The sequence below is a fragment of the Dermacentor albipictus genome, chromosome 2 (genome assembly GCF_038994185.2).
Source record: "Dermacentor albipictus isolate Rhodes 1998 colony chromosome 2, USDA_Dalb.pri_finalv2, whole genome shotgun sequence".
Lineage (NCBI taxonomy): Eukaryota > Metazoa > Arthropoda > Arachnida > Ixodida > Ixodidae > Dermacentor > Dermacentor albipictus.
The window spans coordinates 125,690,912-125,713,522 of NC_091822.1; the positions used below are offsets into that span (position 1 = coordinate 125,690,912).

The 22,611-nt window shown below is 46.8% G+C and overlaps 1 protein-coding gene across 3 annotated transcripts in view; it reads left to right on the top strand.

Moving 5' to 3' along the window:
* LOC139056090 (uncharacterized) overlaps positions 1-22,611 on the top strand; it is a 142,109-nt gene that overhangs the window by 14,581 nt on the left and 104,917 nt on the right. For 2 of the 3 annotated variants that reach the window (XM_070533949.1, XM_070533950.1), the window contains one exon: positions 17,171-17,228. In XM_070533949.1, coding sequence (XP_070390050.1) covers positions 17,171-17,228 — 58 coding nt within the window. Of the gene's footprint in view, positions 1-10,824; positions 10,906-17,170; positions 17,229-22,611 lie in introns of those variants that run through there. The other variant, XM_070533951.1, reaches the window with a different exon arrangement.

A 22,611-nucleotide genomic window follows, 5' to 3' on the forward strand; every position in this document is an offset into this window, starting at 1 on the left:
TCATCGCAGCAAACACTGTCAAAAGGCTTCTAGCCCTTGCGATGTACCCAGCATGGCTCCATGACACCCGTCACGAACATGCAAGGAATGCCCGCAGGGCGCGCAATGGGCGTACAAGCGATCATGCACAGACCATGTGCCAGCGAATTTAAGCACATATCAGGGATATTGATATCCCCACATTGAGTGCACTAAAGATATCCACTAGATGGCATTATGGTCACTGTGATGGCAGTGATATCCAAGCCACGACATAAATTTTCGCCGCATTCCACGACAATATCCACAAGCCTTATGCGCAGTAACGTAACTTTGAATTTTAATGATTTCGGTTGGTAAATAATACACATTTCTGCCCTCATGAAGCGACCGGACGCATGGCAGTTGCGACTTCGCAATCAGCGATCACGCGAGCTTTAGCGCGTCGAAGATTATTACTGTGCGTGTAACTAGCTTATTATCGTAAATTCTAGCAGGGTGTGTACTTCAATGACTTCGTAATTCATAGAAAACCTATAAAACCAAGTCACAAGCAGGGCACATGGAAAGAAACAGGGCCTTATTTATGAAAAAAAAACTATTGCGCTGGTATAGCTCGTAAGAACGAATTGCAGTCAATCCAGATGCTGGATTGACTGCAATTATTGACATCATAATTGACTTACGATTGACATCATAATTTAATATTATGATATTATTAGCAAGACGGTTAGCGAATGGCAAGGATCAATCACGGGCAAAGACATTGTAGAATTGGGCTGAGGTGCAGCAAATATGGCGCCGACATTGCTGCACACGTTTCACTGCCTATGTTTCGTTTGTGACGAGCTTTTGCAAGTCCTTTACATTTTGTTGTGTGTGCTACATATACGGTTGGTAAACTGCGTTATTATGAAAGAATAGCTGTGTCACCTACTATAAACCAGCGAGATAGGAAACAGATATATGTGGGCGCCACTCTTCTCAAGCAGCATGAAATGGTATCTTATATAGTCCACCAATGCACGGACACAAGAAGAAACGACAGACGCAAACGCTAACTATCAACAAAGATATTTCAGTTACAAGATCGATCATACTTATACGCACAAAAAACCCCGTGCAGAGTGATATCAAAGCTCAGCGATGCATGATGGCATGACAGCAATCCTGTAACCAATACATTGTAAAAAACCCAAGAAAACCTAAACGTTGCTTTGCAAATGAAGTCAGCTCTCAAGGCATGCGCAAATAATTAGTTCCTTTGGCGGACAATGACACTGAAGGTTTGCTTATATATTGGTCAGTGGCCGAGAGGATGTGCTCGGCTTCTATTATTTATCTTAGACTCATGTCTATTCCTCTCTATGATAGCGATGTCTTCTAGAAGAGGGTGACACGTACACGTCCTGCAACACCCTTCGCTTTGTTTCTGTGCGCTCTCAAGCGTTCATTGAAGCATCCGGTTCGACCTACGTAGCATTTACCGCACGACAGCGAAATACAGTAGAATACCCCTACAGCGCGTGCGACGAACTGATCTTTGTGCTTCTTATCACATACCGGCTTTTTTTGTCCTAATCGCGTTAGTGCTTTTACACAGAGTGCTTAGCTTGTTTTGAGCTGAGAAAAGTAACCCGTAGGTTTTATGGGCTTCCTATTCTTTTCAGGCTATGCGATACCTGCCGAATATACGGAATCACGGCGGTTTTCACCTTGTCACGGCCCATAGCTATCGTACTTTCACGGGGGCATTTTATCGGTCGTTTTAAGCAATATTTGTGCTCTTGTACTTAATTTAAGTACTGCTAAGTCAGGCGTTTCCTCGCGCGCTTGACATCTTCCTGATTGCATATTTTTCCCATGGCTTCAAGGCTTCCGAATGTAACTAAGGAATTTTGCCTAAATATTCGATCACACTTGATACAAGGATAGTGAGTTGCTCTATGAGTTGACCAGCCATGTGTTTTTGCTAGGCGCCTATAGATGGTTTGCATTGACATCATTGCGGTTATGATCTTACTAGCACGTTTACCCGCCGCAATGACTTAGCGGCTATGGTGATGCTCTGCTAAGCACGAGGTCGTGGGATCAAATCCCTGCTGCGGCGGACGCATTTCGATGGGGGCGAAACATAAGAACGCCCGCATCCCGTGCATTGGGGACATGGTAAAGATCTCATGTTGGTCAAAATTAATCCGCAATCCTTCCCTAAGGCGTGCCACATAATCAAATCTTCGTTTTAGCACGTAAAATTCGATGAATTGAAATCTTACCAGCACGTCGAGAAGCTCCGTAAACAAGAAACGTGACAGCAGGACGGTGGTGTCTCGCGCTGAGCAGCAAATCGATAACGGTGATAATCCGCAGAAAACAAAATGGTCACTGTCAGCAAGTAAAATAATGTACGCGCGATGATATTGTGCATTGACGTCATCATGACTACCATGTGCGGGTACAAGTACGGCGAGACGCTGTATGTGTGACTTCACGTGAAAGAAATATTTTAAAACGCACCCGAATGTTTATAAACAATCGCTCCAGATAGCTGGGGCGCGTTGTATATAGTTCTGTTGTACACGAGTTCTGCTGATGTTCCACACTCGATCCAAAGCTTGCTGACGATTATTATTTACGTCCCCGCAAAAACTATTGTGTGACTGAAGGTGGTTGCGCACAAGTCCAGCGCACTTTCCTCAACATTTTGTTTTGCACGTTAGGCGGTACAATGTACCCTTGTAAGACCCCAGCTCCTTATTTATTAAAAGAGCCTGTACGATACAGACGGCGGTACATCCACAACGACAAAAGCGAATGTTCCACGTCACTTAAGGACAGCAACGTGCGCTTGCAGGTGTTGCCGGTTTACGTGCATGGTGACGTGCCCATTGGAACTGGGTTCCCGCCGAATCCTGAAAACCGCGCCCAGCCATTCGGCGACGCTCTCAACCCACGTCAGCTTTACGAGCCAACGAGGCCGACTTAGCTGGGAACCGCCAACCCGCTTTGGACATCTTGTGCACGTGTCTGTGATTCAAGAACGCTCGTGCACTGCACTTTACATTTTTTAAACAATTAGAATGCATTCATCCAGACAGAATAGATCCCGACTTAGGAGTTCACTGGCGCTCTCACAAGACATGTACGCGATACAACTGCCAGTCAACTCGGTCCATTTCTCATAATGACGATAAAACAACAAAAAGAGACACGGGCGGCGCTTTTACAAAAGGATTTCGCCCAATCGATTCTATTTCTCACTTACTATCCATTGCTCAGGAGCGACCGATTCCTGTTGTAACGTGCGCGGAGCCGGAATCAGATCACTGCTGGAGCGCGGAAAGAACTGGCATTGGAATGCAGTGGTTACATTATTCACGGCCGGTTCTTACACTGCAGAAGCATGCGCACAAGCCGTTACACGCACTCTCAGAGCATGCGTGGAGCGCGCCACCTTGAACTAATTTCACTCTCTATAAGTTGCAACCACAGAAAGCGAACGTGGCTGTGACTTCCGAAAACAGGCCCCTCGTTCCCATTCCTTCTTCTTCATATATTTGGAAACTACAGAATTCATAAAAGATCACCTGTGGCAGATAGCGTAACTCGAGCCGGATTGCTAAATGACGTGGACGTGCACGAGATATAGAAGTGTATAATAGAATGATTTCATGAAAATTGACCAGTGACCTTTCTTTAATAAAACGCCTTGTGGCACATATTGCAATTCACGAATCCGCTTGGAACAAACCGTCAGGACGGCGCCAATTTCTGGACATTCATTGCCAAAGTATGCAATGCAATGCATGACCATTCCAGCTACTTTTGAACTTGAATGTTTAATACGGACGTTCTTAAAAAGTAAAAAGAAAACAAGCGTGACGACACTGCATTCTTGCTGCAAGTTTCAGGGCGCGTCAGTCCAAACCCGTGCGATCTTTACGATTCGTTACCGATGGATATGCCTTCAAGCACACCAGCTGTAATTCGTAAATTCCAGTACCTGCAACAAATAAGTAATTACAAAGTTGTTTAGTTGCTTTGATTAGATAATCATGCATTTTGATTTTTCGTGAGCATAATGTCCACCGCTTCGAGTAATCCACATCCAATAGTACAATTGTGCGATCTGCCATAAGCGATTTTTAAAAGAAATTGAAGTAGGTTCTAAAAAAGCCCCCCGTTTTAGGTTCAAGGGGAGGATATGCGGGGTGATCACTTTTATGCTTTCCGGAAGTTTCAAAATACACCTGTCTCCGAGAGACAATCCTTGAACTGGAACATTCATAGGCGCGTCCACTTGGAAAGAATTCCCCGAATGACACCAGTTTGGAGATATATACCATCGAACTCGCCGTAAAAATGGTCCATTCCATTTCATTACCAAAATGCTCTTTACCCATTGAAGCGCTAAAGTAACTGGAACGCCCGTGTATATGGTCCAACACACTGAGAAGTAAAATCTCGAAACAGATGTCATCCTGGATATTCATTTCAAGTGGATGCGTCTGCAATCTCAGTGGCTAGAATTGGCAGTGTGCATCTTGTGCCACAAAGCAAATAATTAGGCAGTCAACAGTGAATTTTTCTTAGTCGAATATGTGTTTTGATTTATGTTTTGAATATGTGATTTCAAGCACCGCCATGGTTGCATCGCTGAGACAGCCCAAGCGCCTGCGAACCACCGGCTTTTATATAGCACGAAATTTTGAGAATTTTTTTTCAGAAATGGATATATTACACTCTTGTGGTGTGTGTGTGTGTGTGTGTGTGTGTGTGTTTGTGTTTGTGTGTGTGTGTGTGTGTGTGTGTGTGTGTGTGTGTGTGTGTGTGTGTGTGTGTGTGTGTGTGTGTGTGTGTGTGTGTGTGTGTGTGTGTGTGTGTAACGACGCCTTAACTTCGCCTTTGCACCAAGCGCCGTGGCTTAGACTTCCGTATAAACTCGAGGCTTCAACTCCCACCGAAAGTCGTGAGTTCGAGTGCATGAATTATGTCCATTTTACTCAACTCTGCGTTATTTTTTGGCATGATGACTGGCATCGGAGCCAACTGTGGAGGGAGACGACGACGAACGCGCGAGCAGGGGCACGTGCGCGTGTCCGCGCGAGGCGAGCTCACGTGATTTTCTTTACCGCACGACGTCTTTTCCAGACCAATGGGGGTAGGAGCCACTTCCGGCTTTCGCTTTACTAAACGATTACAATTAAAATTCTGGGCTGCCTTCATGTGTCTTCATGTGTCTGAGCGGTTTGTCAGAAGCGTTTCCATTTCTCGGTGGGATAAATTACCTATCTATGTTTCATTTACAGCACAATTTGATGGAATAGATATGCAGGATCTTAGCGTTGCTCTCGTGACATGTTCGTAAGAAGGGTCGAAAGAAAATGTAAAGACATTAAAAAGGGTTCGAAAGAAGGGCTAAATCACATGATGCAGAAAATCTTTCCCTTTCCTGCTTGAAACGGTTGAGATATCTCAAAACTAAAGTAAACTTACATAATACATGTAAAGGAATTGTTTTATATGTTTGATACGAGCCTTGGATCATTATCGTAGTAAACCAGACCTATGACGCTGTGTTCCCTTTCATTTTCAGCGGAATACACGTTCCAGATGCTTCTATACGCACGATGTGGTTCCCCCTATGCAATAACATACAGCGCAATGCAACATAGTACAATTGCTAATGAGAGGATCAGTGAGAGCATTGCAGAACAGTAATTTAATCCCGGCCTGCAGAGCTTGCCGGAGCCCGGGAAATGTACGAAAAGGTTTGGGAGATGGTCAGCTTAGGTGCAAGGTGAAACTTGTTCCCTGTGTACTAACCTGGCTGAAAAGGGTGTTTTTTTTTAGTTTCCAAATACAAATCAATTGTTTGGTTCACTGAACATTGAAATGGCATGAATGAAACGTAGTTTTTGTGGCATTTGTTGATAGTAAATTTATGATAGTCCATGCTTGAAGTTTTAAAGTGTTTGCTAAGCGAGAAAGTTCATGAACATTGTGCGTTTGGACGAATTTGACTAATCAGCAAGAGCAATGAAGTGCGCAGTGGAGCCTTTGGAACACATTTATGTAGATGCAATGAATAATATTGATAGCAATCACCCTTTTAAAGGCGCCTTTATATTATCTTCAAGAGAGTACGTTCATTTGTGATTGCTACTGCCTGCTCTCAATGTTTTAAGGATGACTATAGAAGGGAAAGAAGCGAGCCACTAAAGTCACCAGGTTACAATTAACCAAACCAATTTCAAATATCTATGCAGTTCTATCGAATGCCTTGGAGAAATCTGCAAAAATGTTTAGCATTGGTTTCTTTTATTGGAAGACTTGATTATAGTGTTATTTCTTTCTGCGTCAGAAAAGTAAGGTTTGTGTGTTTGCGCTGGCAAAAGCCGAAGTATTGCCATTATATAAAGAATCCTTCTTTGCAGATGAAGATTCTTTTGCTGGGAGTCTCTGAAAAACAGGGAGAAGAGCACCATGTTGATAAATTCAAAAAAATAATTTTATATTAAGAAAGTGTTAATTTTGCGTATAGCACGCTCCTGGAAAAGAAATCGTAGGAAGAGAGTTTAGATACGTAGTTAAGTATTTGGGCATGAACGTCAAATACATATATTATGGGCCGTATTTGAAGTCCCATCCATCAATATCTTGACCCGAACTGTTCTCATCCGAACGACATCCAGTAGATCTGCTCGACAAGTATGTAGTTTTGTTGCCACCTAAAGACTCCTGCTGTAGGTAACAGTATCGCTTACTCATACACACACATTTTGCCCTACCTGGCGCATTCCGCCAGCATGAACTAATTTTCTTGCTAACGAAATTTATTCAAAACAAAATCGCACAGTTTCTGCTATCCGGATCTCTTCATGGTAGGGCGCGTGGGCTCTAGTTTCATGTTATAGATTTGCACGTTACACGGGAATACAAACCTAGGCCTTTCAAGCACTCTTTTTTTTCTAATCTATATTGTTCAGCTGGTCGTGTGGCTATACGGGGATAAATAAGTCATCAATAAACTCGCCAGATGACGTCACAAGTTTGTCGCGTGCGTATCTATTGCAGTGAGGCACCAATGGTCAGGTATCGGAATCGTGCGCCCTCCAGATCCTCTTTTTACTGACGTTCACAGGTGGATGGATACTTAAAGTGGTCAAAAGCAGTCGTTAAAGAGATGTTTCGGGAGCCAGCGTCTAAAGCACGACACATTTCAGTGTCTTGATGACCCATGTCGAAATGTTGGCTTTCGCGTTGAAAGTAAAAAAAAAAAGAAAAATTTTCGCCCGACAGGCGGAGCATGGATCGCGGTAGCAAATTACTGGAGAGCTATACGAGGCAAGGTTAATCGCTTCGTCAGCTGCATAAACTGGTGCAAACGTTCTCTTACTAAATAAATTGATACGCACGTTGTCACGCGAGTATGGGCAAACACGAACACATTTCACTGGATGACCTGGCGTGATGAAAAGTGGCAGCAGCGGCTAGCGGATGCCGCTTCATGCCGCCTCTCGATTCAACGCGAAGTAGGATCGTGAGAACACAGTGCACACAAAGCCGTCATCTATATCCGGTCATCTAGCCTTTGAACCCAGCGCAATTTGCCTCGATAGGATACGCGCAGCTGCGCTCAGCCGCCTCGGCTGGAGTAGAAGAGGATATTAGCAATAACCTGGCTACTTGCTCCTCCCAGTCCTAGTGCACGCACATCTACGTTCCTCCTCTCGCACGCGTGAGAAGACGGCGCGCAGACACCCCGCCTTCCATCATTGCCAGCGCTTGAAGGCACCGCCGCTTGAAGCCAGGATACCCCTCGGTTCACCTTCGCAAACTTTTGCTCGCACCTACAGCGTGCGGCGTGTGACCGCGATGTTATCGCACTCTGACTTTACGCGAAACATCACGGTGACGGCGACGGCGAAAATTTGCATAGAGTGTAGTACATGTGACTGCTATCGTAATAAAATGAAAAGCTACTATGCTGTCAGATTAAAGGGGTAAAGGGTACACCAGTTTAAACAGATCGAACTGTAAGCGTTTAGCTAAGTCTCGTATGTGTGCAGGCACTAACCATGCAAACTATAACGAAGTTTTGCCTTCTACCCATCGTGGTTGCTTAGCCGCTTTGGCGTTGCGCTGCTGAGCACGAGCTCGCGGGATCGAATACCGGCCGCGGCGGCCGAATTTCGATGGGGCCGAAATGCAATAACCCCAGTATATACCATGCTCTGAGCGGACGTTAAAGACCGCCATGCAGTCGAAATTAATCTGGTGCCGCACACTAAGGCGTTCCTCGTAGTCAGATCGTAGTATTGGCACGTATAACCCCAGAAGTTATTTTTATTAAACAAATTTCGCTGTCTGTTTTGTAGTACACGTGCAACACTGCCCAGCATCAATTTTGTGGGTCTAAGGGAAGCGCCAGTGGCCAGAAGGCGCTGCGATAGTTTAACTGTGCAACTGAATTATCTCGATGCCGTCCTGTAGGTAGTTCACAAAAACGGCAGGTTTCGAGAAATGACAGACGCAGGCCGGTATCAACGTTTGCTTCCGTCCGATGCATCCATCGAGAAGGAGGACGACTCGCAAGGAGAAGGACTCATCGCGAACGTCGGTTTTAAAAAAAACAAATGCAGAAATTGTACAAAGAAATGTGTCTGCTGTGCTTGCTGTTGCGGTGTTTCTATAACTAGTACAATAAAAAAATAAAATGCCTTTCAATATTCCGTGAAAGAAACGCACACGATATCCGTTTAATTCAACTCAGTTGGTTGGTTTCGTCGGAGACGGCGAGTCCGCTATGACTGATGGCGGCTCAGTTCAGTTCCATTGCGGCAAACTAGAACTAAACTGAACCACAATACTGCTTGTTTGTTTGTCGTTAAAATGAAACAAGAAATAAAAAATGACGACCTTACTAAAATGTTTTCGCAGTAGGTTAGTTGCACTAATAGCCAAAGAACCTTAAATTGCAGCCAGAATGAAGAATGGCATTCACATTAGCATGCGTGTACATTGCATGGCGGGTTCAATTATTTCTTTATGTTGATGTCCATCTACAAGTACTGCCTAAGAGCCAATGAAGGAGGCCGCAGCAGCAAAGCGCCAGACGCCTGCAGAACCTGGGAAGTCCGGGCTACAAAACCTTGCGCAATGCTTTTGTTCAAAACTTCGTTGCCAGAAATTGGAACTACTTCAAATAGAGAAATTGCTTAATCGACCGCTGTAAAAGCGGTGCTTCAAAAGATATATCTCCAGGTGTCCACAAGGTATAGGCAAAACAGTTAGTTGAGACAACTCTGTTATATTTAAATTTTATGTTGTGGCAGACAGCGCAAACTCTATTCTCTGTCTCATTCCTGCACCCCCGATCCAATACCAAGGGAAGTGTGTGGATCAGAGAGCAAATGGGGATAGCTGATACTCCACTTGGCATAAAGATACAAAACATGTAGCTGGACCGGTCACAATATGCATAGGTAGCTAACCGTTGGACCATAGAGTTAGAGAATGGGTGCCAAGGGAAGGTGAAGGGCAGCCGAAAAGGACACAATAGATGTGATGAAATTAGAAAATTTGCACTTACAAGTTGGAATCAGATAGCGCAAGACAGGGGTAATTGGAGATCGTAGGAAGGAGCCTTGGTCTTGCAGTGGTCATAAAAATGGGTTGATGATGATAAGTTATATGGACACCCCAAGAAAATTTTCGCCGCTGGCGTTGCCGTGAGGCTTAGGATCAATTTAGGTATATATATCTACATGATTATCCATGCCCTCTAGGTAGTTTACATTGCTACACTATTTCAACGCTTAAGATGCCCATACCGGGACCTACGTTCTGGTCTAAATAAATTGTCAGAATTTTGGAACTAACAGCCGGCAAACAAGGCTCACGAAACACAACATTATCGGCGCATGCCCTTTACCTTAAATTTCAGACAATAAATATTGAAAAAGTAAAACAACATCCGCGCTAGAACCTGAAAGGGACGTAACTTTACTGGCGTGACACTTTACTGCCAGCTAATAGGGACCTGTGCTATTTCATTATAGGCCCAACACGACGTGTTAAAGCTTCTGAGGGTGCAAGAAATTCTGGCACACCGGCGTATGTCACGTTCGTGCCAGTCGGACCCGCGAAAAGTTCGGACACCATGCGAGATGTTCAAGTGCAACAAGAAACCTTGCCATTGCAGTTAGTGCTCCACCCTTCGGGCCGAAAGTGTCATTTATTTTTAATGACTTGTATGATAGCCGTTATACCACAAGTTGCTCGTCATCCATTTTTGACCATTTGAAGTACTCACTCGCTTGAGTGATGCAAAATATGTTCTCGTCAAAGTGCCGTCTAGGAATGGGCGCCCGCACACAAGACGAGACATTCATGAGGACAAGATATTCACGGGACAATCACGAGTGTTTTGACGTACTGCCCTCATAGGCCCCTTTGGCCCATTCGGCGACCTTCATGTGCCGCTTGGGAAAATGTCGCATGCCGGACGACGCGCCAGGGCTAGAAAAATAAGAGGTTGAGAATTACGCAGTCTTGGTCGCTGTTTAGGCTTTGTAAACAAATCCGTGCCAATCTCCATCGTAACGGCATCTACAAAGTGTCTGCGTCTATCATAGTTGGAAAAAGCACAAGCGATAGCAATCAATAACATGTCACGTGAGCTAATAAGAGATGCTTATACGGAACATTCTGACATACAAAATCGAAAAACCCTTTTACTTCACGTTCTCATGCATATTCGCGGAAGCCTAAAATTGTATTCGAATTATGAAGACGACGGTGCAATCCGAGCGAATTGCGGGATAGCAAAGATGACAAAGACGAAGAAGAAGACGAGGGCCGAATGAGAGAAGCAGCATGGCCGGCGCTTTGTTTGTGAAGGTGGTATCCGGCATTTGTGCGGTAAGCTCATCGTGTTTATGTGTTCGGTATCGACCACTTATCGCTCGCTGCCAACAAGAACCTAAACTACAGCGTGCAAGCAAATCTGCGAGTTCTGAGATTTGCGTAGCTCCTCGAGGTATATGAAACCTAACGTCCGGATCACCTTGAAGGCTCGGTATAGCGGCCTAAGAAAATGCCCCGTGGAAGCGCTCAGCGAGGCTAAATAATCGGTGTGAAAGTTAAAGCTACTTATTAAACTGTCGTTGACATGAAAGACACATGACACGCGGCGTCAAGCTGCTAAAAGAAAACGAAGTGCCCTTTCACTCTGTCAAGAAGGATGACCAGGGAAGCTATGTATGTGGGCCTCTTAATGGCCAACTCCACCTCAGCTGTGGTTCGGCTCGGCGTTGCACAATATTCGGGATCAGAGAACATATGGGGATTGCTTAACGCCTGCTTCACCTCCGGCGCTGGTCGGCCCGGTATTGTACTATCTTCGGGATCGGCCTATGTATTTAGAGTTTTTAACACCTGCTTCACCTCCGCCGCGGGTCGGCCCGGCGTTTCACCATCTTCAGGATCGGTCAAAGTAATGACGTGTTATTCTAGTATTGCTGCGTCATTCACGGCGCGAACTCAACCGTACGAATGCAGGCGGCGTCTGACGCGGATGCCGGAGGAGAACGCCCGAGTTTTGTGTCGATGAACGGACACGATACTGTAAGAACTAGTCCTTAAAAGCTTCGCTGTGAAATTGCGCAATGCTTTGTCAGATGTGTACCAAGTTCTTTCTTGCTCTGTTGATTCATGAATGCATTACATAGGCTTCACTATACCTCACTGAACTTGTCAGCTTTTCCACCTGGTGTAATTCGCGAGCATGGAACAACATAGACAGGAGTATCCTTTCGTCATGTACAGTACATCCCTTTACTGACTTACCGATTGTAAATCCATGGTAGGGTACTCATTGAAACAATGAATTCAACACGATCCGCAGTAAGCGCTGAGGAGTAAATGCAGCCGTGCAATACGGTAACTGAGTTCTTCCCGCAGGTCCACGTCCTTTTAATCATAGAAATATTGGCCGCTCACTGCTCACTTCAGCAAGCATTAACCAGCGAGGAACTCAATTTGATTACATCTTATTGTGTGCACTGGGCTGCCGCGTTTAATGGTGTCAACTTAGTCCTGCTACCAGGACTAGATTACGGCCGCGCATTCTTCATATGGGTTACTCTTCGTTTTTGCTTCCGTGATTGTCTCTACAGCGGCAATGTATTTTGTACTATCTTCTAGGGAAGAGAAAAAGCTGAGACAGCGCTTGTGCTACATGCTTCGTTTTTCTTTGTGCGTTCTGTTTGCACATGACTACCACGAATGAAAATTAGTATGTCAGCTCCTTAAGTGGTTCGTTATATTTTTCTTGGTACTTCGTCTCATGTCTGACATAATAATATATCTTTAGGGTTGCATGCTCATCATGCAGTTGTTGGAATACGGCCCTTTAAGAAAGCATAAGGTGCCGGCAACTTATGCGCGCTTGTGCTACATGCTTCGTTTTTCCTTTGTGCGTTATGTTTGCACATGACAATACCACGAATGAAAATTAGTATGTCGGCTCCTTAAGCGGTTCGTTACATTTTTCTTGGTTCTGCGTCTCATGTCTAACATAATGATATATCTTTAGGGTTGCATGCTCATCATGCAATTGTTGGAATACGGCCCTTTAAGAAAGCGTAAGGTGCCGGCAACTTACGCCACCGGTGTTTGAAAACGTCAATATCCTGCTAATAATTTTATTGCGCCAAGTTCCGCTCTTCTTCATTATGTCTAGCTTTCCTTAACCGCCCTCCCGCAATATTCGTCCCCTCCCACTACATCTACCTCAGAGGCAGGGGAATTTCTTAATAAATAGATAAAGATACGAGGAGAAGAGGAGGCGAGCTGTGGGAGAGTGCGATCGACAGCGATATGAGTGTCCGGTAGCCGAGTTCTTTTTGACTTTGACAAACATGTTAAAAGAAAGGTTCGTGACATCACTGATCATCTGGCAAACAACGGCAGCGTTATGAGTTGAGGGTACCCTACAAAATTTCGGGTGTGCATCTGGCCAGCGCACTTCGTTCGCAAACCTGGCAGGCAACGCTGTTGAGGCGACTAAAATAGTGTGGTCCTTCGCCAGGTCCCAGACACATCGTTTTAGGGTCTGGTAATTCAGCAAAGCCTTGCTCCGGGCGTTCTGCGGCGCAGTTGTTTCGCGACGAAGCTGTCAGCGCGACCAGAAGCGCTCGAATATGTAATGTACCGGTTTTTTTAGTGTGTCATTCAAAAAAAGACGATTCACCAAGTTTGTGTTTGAGGAAAATGTTACCAGTGATATGCAGCCAAATTGAGAAGTGCGTAAGGTAATTAGGGGCTAAGTGAAAAATGGTAAAGCACCGTTCGGAGGCACTATATTCAACGCTTAAAGGTTTCCAGGCTGAATTTAGAGAACAACGAAGTACACTGATATATTGATAGAAAATGGGGACCACATCATGGGCTACGCATGCCTAAGATGAAATACCTAGGTTATATAAACCTCTTGACAAAAATTGCTTATTCAAGCGTTTCAAAGCTTCACAAGCCTATATTACGCAATGCGCAGGAATGTTGCGCAATGCCCTACGAAGCTCAGATTTTGATGTATTGGGAGCATCTTACACATAATGCTTCAGCGAGGTGTCAAGAGCATAAGTCATTCTCAGTGCCGTGGAACAAAAATGAAAAACAAACATTTAATAGTGTCATATGCTGTGGTTATCAGCCGCTTTTCTCAATGTGCCACGCCACAGCGATTTAACATATGGTGAAAATGGGGCGCGTATTTGCTTAATATATCGTAAAACTCTAAAGTTCCTGCCTTGATTGGAAGCATCGCCAATATTTACCGAAGCCTCGTATTTTGCGTATTTTCATGCTTTAAGCTAGATTCGCAGTAGATTTCCCTGGTGTTCGCGATTAACAAATCAAGGCAGCTTCTTCATAATTGTTGAAAATAAGGGGCATGCTATGGATAAACATATCGCAGTTTCGCCCTAAGGATGAAGCAATGAATGCGATAGCAATCTGTAAGAATATTATACTAACGGCAAGACTTGCAGATGTAGTGGCAATGTGAATTGAAGTAAACGTAAGCTGACTGTGTAAAAGCGATTTGTTGTGCTATGGGTCCTCTGTTTGAATCCTGTCATCAGACAATTTCGCTTATCTTTATTAAGTACAGCCAATGTCTATCTAAGCGTCCTTACGCCACTTCTCCGTATCGGGTACGTTTCAAATCTCTTTTCTGGGGCAATCGCGGAAGTAGTGCACTGCTACAACCATAAAATTACATTATTTTTATGTTTGAGCTCTGTTATTCGTTCGTAGTAATAATCTTGAAGTTTGTTAACATGTTAGATAAAAGGCATGCGATGTCGGTGTTTTGTTTCATGACCTTTGTTCGTGGTCTAACGCTGTATAAATTCTGAGAAATAATTTTGTCAATTCTATCAATTTTGATCTGGTATGACAAATTTTATCGATAGAGGGGTGTGAGAATATAGCCAGCACACACCACCTCTGCTATAGAGTGGCGTGGCATGTCGCATAGACATATCTGAATATATACGAAACCTCACGGCGATGACGACGGCGGCGACAACGGCAAAAGCTCACTTGGATTCCGATATAATTCTTAACGCAGTAAAAAGACGGCAAAATATGAAGTGCGTGAATATATGGGGGCATTTGCAATTGTATACGGGTTCAAGCACTCCGGAGTGTTACGAAATCGTTTCATGAGAGGAACGAGGTTTAGGCCGCTGCCCTGGAACATAGGCCGTCAAGCTTGGAAAACTGCAAAAAAAGAAAAATAGAATTGGAAGGCCACCTATGACTGTTAAGTATACAAAGTTACATAAATATTCTCTTTAACTTAGCTTCCTCGAGCAAGTAGGCGGTCGTCACGCTATATTTCCCTTTAGCGCTATATATATATATACAAAACTACCGAGGGAGCGCTACGTTACACCAAGATTACATTTGGTGGCAACAGGGATAGTTATAGGTGTAATGTATAGCGAAACTTTACTGTTGCTGCAATAATTAAGAGCACAGTAAATATTTATTGAATCTTAGTTCTTACAGTATTTTCCCTAGGTTATGTCATATACTTCGTTCATATGAGGTTTTCCCGGTGTACGGCGTTGCCGCTAAACTAACCAAGCACTTTGTTTACTTTCGATGAAAATTTGGGCCGCATTATGGAATCTGCGCAGGCGAGTTCAAATTATGTGGATAAGTTAGGGCTTTAGAAGCAAACTTCATACGAAAGCGATCATGGCCGTTACAAGTGCGTTTTACGAAAGATGCGGAATTTCACATTTTGCCCTGGCAAAACAATACCTGCAAGATCAAATATCACGACAGAATGCTGTAGCAAATTTGTATGCGAATTCAAATGTGTTTGGATCAAAAACAACCATTCGTAATAAAAGCAAAAACCACACAATCAAGGTGTTTGAAAGTCTGAGATGCGGTCAACGTTTCAAACTGGAGAAAAAAATGCAACCATGGTTATAAAGTATGGGATTTCATTTCCAGCAACTGAAACGTTGGTGCAACTGCTCAGAGGAAACAGCTGGGTTGGAAATTGAGCAGTCAGGTTCTGCAAGGTCACGATTATGTGATGCTTTTAAAGGGTCGCATTGCATGGCGAGCTGGTCAGAACACTCCATTTGAAGTCAGAAAGCCTTTTTCCCAATACAGAGAGAGAGAGATTGCTCAGTTTAAGCCCTTTGTGTGCGCCGTTGATAGTTGCGAGTTGGAAAATACTTTTATGTAGCACGTATCGAGCAACAGAAACCTGTATCGGCAAGTTTTCATGCTTCTCTACAATTTTCCAATTGACACTTTTCATCTAATTATAATATTTGAAGAGCTGATGAAATAATTAGTTGCAATTACCTAATTAGGCAGAATGAAAAAGAAATAATCTGAGTATCTCCCAGCGACGACAAGCAACATTACCTTGGTTCTGTGCAGCTACATGGCATTTGCATATATTCGATGTTAGGCTCAAGTTACGTGGGACACCCTGCATAGATTCAGGCTCAGGTAGTGCTGCACTAGAGCTTTCTCGCGTCACAAAGTGGAGATGTGCGGCGCTGTATCGCATTGCTGCGACGCCTGGGCTGACGGTTGCGGGCGTCGTTTCTCGCTCAAAATACGCTGCAGGTCTCATGTCTGAACGATTCAGAATGCGCTCTTCTTCCATGGGCAAACCACATTTTAATGCCGTGTGCTTGTAAAGAAACTAGTCGCTACCTTCGCTGTTCCTTTGGCACTTTGCTGACGCATATACGTCATTAATCACGTTTGCTTCGCAAATCGAATAAAACTAAACTTTAAGGTCGTAGATTTCCATTTCTCTTTCGCTTATTTTCGTGGTTGACGACTGGCACTCGGAATTTCACCTGCGATGGAAAGGACATATGCTGTCACGTGACAGAGTGACCACGTAGAGGGGCGTGGTTCTCGCCGAATCATCGTCGCGCTCTCGCTCGTGAGCTCTGTGGTATCTGAACCTCTAGTATTAGACGCGGGTACGTGCAGGGTATTCCTGTTTTATTGGTACAGCAATCACATGGACACTCTAAGTGAATTTTTGTCGCCGGCGTTGGCGCCACCATGAGGTTCCGTATATACTTAGATATGTGTATGCATATGCCAATATGACGTGCGGTGGGCGAGGATGATATAGCCGCGCCATTCTATCACTAAGGTTGCTCACAGGAGGTCTTATATTTTTGACTAAATTATTCCTCAGCATTTTGAGACTGGGGACCCAAGAACAAATCTCATGAAGCAAAACGCCGACAGAGCGCGCATTTTATCTTTTTATCGATTCGCCCTCTATGGCGACTGCGAGAGAAGTCACCACAAGAGGTGGATCGTAAGACGGGTAGGGTGGTCGCTGGACACACCACCCACTTGACGAATTGGCTTTATGTAAAGCCGCCTCTATCACCACTACAGATGAGTTGGCTAATGACTTTCTTCCTCGGAATCACGCCGTGAAATCAAAAATACTTCCTGAATACATTTCTGATTGCAGCAAATATGCGCCATCAACCACGCCATTCCTTGAATAAAGTGAATAGCCTTCAGAAACCGTTTACTATTGGCTCAAGTTTACATGATCGCCAGTGGTTCCTGACCAATCCTTTAATAATTTTTATTATTGTCGTTTCAGGTACTCAACGTCATTGGTATACTGATAAGCCTGTGGAGTATTGCTGCTAAGATTTTCCGTAAGTATCTGCACCTTCATATGTGGACGTCATATATTACGTAATCTTATTTGTCGCCAAAGTATTTTCAGAATCAAGAAGCAGTACCATAATATCATGTTGCAGTGTCGTATTGTTCCAATGGTCTCTCCCTCTTATCAGTTGCCCTGGTTGGCGTGGCACTATATTCGCTCCGATACGCCAAAGCCCATTACTAAACTTGGTTTGCACGTAGTGCGAGGACGATGGAAATAGTTCACGGAGCTGTACGAATACATTTCCGGTGACGTCAGCGGCGCCGCTTTCCAGCGTGGTGTCTGTGGCATGCCTGAGCAGCCAGCCACGATGACGTCAGTGCACCATGCTATCGCGCATGCATTGTCTTACTTTTTCACGGTGACCATTTGTCACCGTATCGTATCACTGTTATCGATATGTCTCTCGGCGCAAGAGCACCTGTCGTTCGTGTTGTCACGCTTCTTACGCAGCCTCCCGGCTCGCTAGTACTACAACATGGCGGCCGCGAAGACCCCCCTCTTCAGTTGAAAGCAAAAAATGGCTGTGGCTTAGGTAAGGTTAAGCCCAGGATGCGAAGCATACTAGCCTTTATTTTAGTTGTTGAACCACTGTTTAGCCTGGTCAATGCCTCCTTTACTAGATGCCAGCCACGTTGTCCGTAAACTCGGTTCCTGGCCCTCTCCCTTTTCTCTCCTCCGCGAAAAGGCAACGAGCGCCGCTTGTGGCGGACGTCTGCAACCTAGATCACGTGCTGCGGCCTCCGAGATTACCATGGCGTCTGTTGCCATCTCGGAGGCCCGCGATAACGCTCGCTAACAGACGCCCGCGCACATAAAGCGCCCGCGGAGCATTCAGCCGCCGCTGCCACATCCGCCGGAAGTTGAAAAGGCAACGAGCGCCGCCTCACGGAATTTATGCTGAACTAACTTCAACTAAGGGAACCGCCGCCGCAATGGGAAAGCGAGCAACGCGGCTGGCATCTAGTAAAGGAGGCATTGGCCTGGTGAACTGCTGTTGCTTGGCTATATTTGGTTCGGCTAGACGAAGAAACAACTCATGCATTACTGCTTCGCCTTCAAGAGTGGAACGGGACAGCGTTCCCGTCGACCGGCCAAGGGGTGTAAGACAATGGGCTACAGGGCAGCGACTACGCGCCCCGCATTGGACGCGGTGAGCGTCGAGCAAAGCAGCGTTCGGCGCGGCAACGAAATCTGCGCCTGAGCAAGAGACGCACGCCTTAGAAACAGCTCGTTTCTAAGGCAACAGCGCATTCACTAGAGGTACTTTTGTACCGCTTTGAAGCATCGTACTCGTGGCTCAGTGGTAGCGTCTCCGTCCCACACTCCGGAGACCCTGGTTCGATTCCCACCCAGCCCGTCTTGCAAGAGTTGAGCCAAAGCCTCTTCTCCTCTGTCGTGACGTCACGGTGTCACGTGGTTTCAAGGCGACACCGCCGCGCCTGAGGAGCTGGGTTGAGCTCTCGTAATATGCTTCGCATAAAGAACTGGAGGACGCTTAAGCTTCGCCTTCAAGAGGAACGCCACCAGCGGCGGAGCAGAGCGGACGCACCTTACATCGGCTCCGAGAATTTTTCACCGAGATGGCGGATATTTTACCGTAAATGGCCTGAAACCGGTCCCCAAAGGTCAGTGCAGGTGCCCGGCACCCGTCTTCACCTTTCTTCGGAACTTTCCGACCGGACCTTGTGCGCGAGAAGCGCTTTTCTATCTGACGCGGCGGCCGCCGCGCTATAGGCCTACTTTACGCCGAACGCAACGAGCGTCTCGCCACGACAGCCGGTTAGGTCTTGGCCTACCGGCGTCTGTTCCGACGCCGCTCAGCGACATGGAGCCGTCCTTTGAGATGGCTTACCGTGTCGAGGGAGAAAATATCACCCCAGAGGAGTTCGCAAGTGACCCAAGGTGGCAGAGGGCCTTTGAAGCCCGGAAGGCTGCCTTCCCCAAGCTCCAACACCTGGCGCCGAGTCCGCTCCCGGCGCATCGGCCGGTTCTACCGGCAGTTCTTCTAGTTCAACCACCCCGCCGACGGCTCCGCTGACTTCCGGCAAGCCAAAAAGGCACGCTCCTCTACCCCAGCTACCCAAAACGGACCTCAAGGTCATATTCCGACCCGGCGGCGGACTGTGCGTGCGACAGTGCAACGGCGGAGTGCGTCTCCCACTCGTATGCGCGAACGCCCGCATTGACTATAACACCGCCCGGCAGGAGGACAAACTGCGCCTGAACCCATTCAACAACTCGTTCACGATCAGTACCCCTGCGGAGGACCGAGCGAAGAGGTATGTGGCTGTGGACTATTTGATACTCGACACCGTGCACTATCCACTCCGCGCTTACGTGGCCGCCCCTGACGATGCGGTACGTGGCATCATTTACAATGCGCTATACAGTCAAAATCAAGAAGAAATCATCCAAGATTTGGTAGCTATGAATAAGAGCTCCCAGTACACGATCACTGACGCAAGACCTCTGGGCAAAACCAAGTCTATCTTAATCACCTTCATCAATGTGCAAGCGTTCCCGAAGCAGCTGAACTTCTATGGGACTCTATATGCCTGCCACCATTTCAAGGCAAAAGTGGAGGCATGCCACAACTGCTGGAGGGCAGGGCACAGAGTGGACGTGTGTCCGCACCCCAAGAGCAACCGCTGCCCGCGATGCGGAGTAGAGCATCAACTCGTCGAACCACCCACCTGCAACGCCAAGTGCATCCTCTGTGGAGAGGCGCACTTCACGGGGTGCAAAAAGTGTAAGGTGCGGTTTGACCGCACCGGCAAGACCAAGTCTCCACCCGCCACCGTCAAGGTGGCTTTGATCGAGAAAAAGGCTACCCCCGACTCCACCCAACAACGCAGCTCCCGCAGTCCCACGAGGCTGCTCTCGGACCCCCAGAAGAAGTCGGACAGGGCCTCTCGCTCCAGGACGCAGTCCAGGTCCTGATCCAGATCCACAACCGGGCGCGGCCGGACCAGGAGCCGCTCCACCTCCTACCCTCCTCTACCTGGGACGGAGATTCAGTCCACGAAACAGGTGAGCTGGGGGCCGCGGTCTCCGTCTCTCGAGCGGGAAAATAAGGAGCTCAGGGCCCAGCTTCAGAAACAAAGTGCCGAAATCGCCGAACTACGTGAACAAATTCAATCACTGCTTAAACGCGACATGCATACGCGCAGAACCGACTCTCCTAATCCCCCACACGCCGCTAGGGCTCCCTCTGTCAGACCCCCCTCTGCGCCGCAGGCATCTAACCTTCCGTCACAAGCAACGTCCCCCACCAGGAATCCCCCTCAGAAGCGCCGTGCGCAGCCAGATGGTAGCGGAGAAAATTCTCAAAACGGGACCACTTCCATGGCAGACTTTGCAAACGCTATCCAAAGCATGCAACAAAGCCTCATGGCCATGCAGAAAGACAATACCGCCTGGATGGCAAATATAGCTAATAGACTCACGGCGCTCGAGAAACGGCAGGGCACCCAAGAAGCAACCGTGTCTCAGATACAAACTCAGCTCAATGGGCTGCTAGCTTCAAATTCTACAACCTCGGCCTCCGTAGCCGAGTCCCTTCACAGTCATCATCATGGCATCACGGCCTAAGGGGGCCGTGGTTTGGCAGTGGAACTGCCGGAGTTACAGGGCTAAGCGCAGCAACCTCCAACTCCACCTACAGTCCCTGCCCACAGATCAAACGCCCACAATCATAGCACTACAAGAAACACAAGGGCCCGCAAAGCTCCTTAATTACACACCTTTCGAGATCGCCAATGCGACCTCCAGCAGGGTAGCCACATTGGTACATCGAAATTATACAGCTACGCTCCATCCACTTGATATTCCGGACATTGATGGAGTGCTCATAGAACTTCTTCCCCAACACAGACACGACACCAGTCTGTTTGTGCTCAACATCTACAGCCCCCCCAAGGGCCCTGCATCCCCGCTAGTAACGGCGATACGTAAAACCTTAGACATTTGCAGAAGGAACCCATTAGTAATAGTGGGCGACTTCAACGCAAACCACACTGCCTGGGGATACAGAAAGAACTGCCGGAAGGGTACCACGCTGTGGACGCTCATCCAAAATGAGGGGCTCTCGCTCCTCAACGATCTTAATTTTCCCACAAGGATCGGCAACAGTGTCCAACATAACACAAACCCGGACCTTACTCTCACTAAGCACATACCCAATGGTACATGGCTCAATACGCTCAACTCATTGGGCAGTGACCACTTCATCCTTAGCACCTACATCCCTACCCGTACGCTCTCCAAGACACAACGCCGCCAAGTCGCCATCACTGACTGGGACAGGTTTCGAAGGATTAGAGCAGCCGCACCTGAAACCATCGATAACCTGGACACGTGGGTGCAGCAACTAATGGCAGATACCACAATGGCCACATCCCAGGTACGAACCGCGTCAGACTCAGAACTCGCAGACAGTAGGCTATTACACATGTGGGAGGCACACAACAGCTTACAGAAACGCTGGCTAGCAAATAAGCACAATCGCAAACTCAAAACCCGAATCGCGGCCCTTGTCAGGGAAATAGAAGAGCACGCAACACACCTAACACGCCAACAGTGGGGGCAGCTCTGCGACCGCACGAGCGCGAATTTAGGCCTAAAGGACACGTGGTCATTCCTGCGATGCCTGCTAAACCCCGAAAATAACAAGATCCAACAGCGCAAGAGTCTTTCGCGGCTGCTGCACAGCAACCCAGCGGAAGACAAAGCACTACTGGACTCTCTCCAAACCCTATATCTGGCGGACCGCACAAGGGTCCCCTTACCTCCTTACACCGGCCAGGACAATCCAGAACTAGATGCAGACATCACTGTCTGGGAAGTCCGCGCAGCCTTACATAAGCTCAGAACCACATCCGCTCCAGGGGAGGATAACATCACGAACAAAGCCCTTCGAAACCTTGATGACAGGTCGATACAGGCGATAACCGAACTCTTTAACTCGCACTGGGCCGCAGGAACCCTCCCACCACAGTGGACCCATGCAAAGATAACCTTTATTCCCAAGCCAGGCAAGCCGCTAGATCTAAAAAACCTACGTCCGATTTCACTCACTTCATGTCTTGGTAAGCTCTTCGAACATGTCATACTAGAAAGACTCCAACAGCATATGCAAACACATAATCTCTTCCCTCACACAATGATTGGCTTCCGCGGGCATCTATCCACGCAAGACGTCATGCTTCAGCTCTCTGAAGAAGTCCTGCACCCCCGGCATGCCAAACGCACAAGAGCCATACTAGCACTCGACCTGACCAAGGCCTTTGACAATGTGGAACATACCGCAGTGCTGAATGCCTTATCCGATCTACACGTAGGCGGGAGAACTCACGCCTCTGTCACAG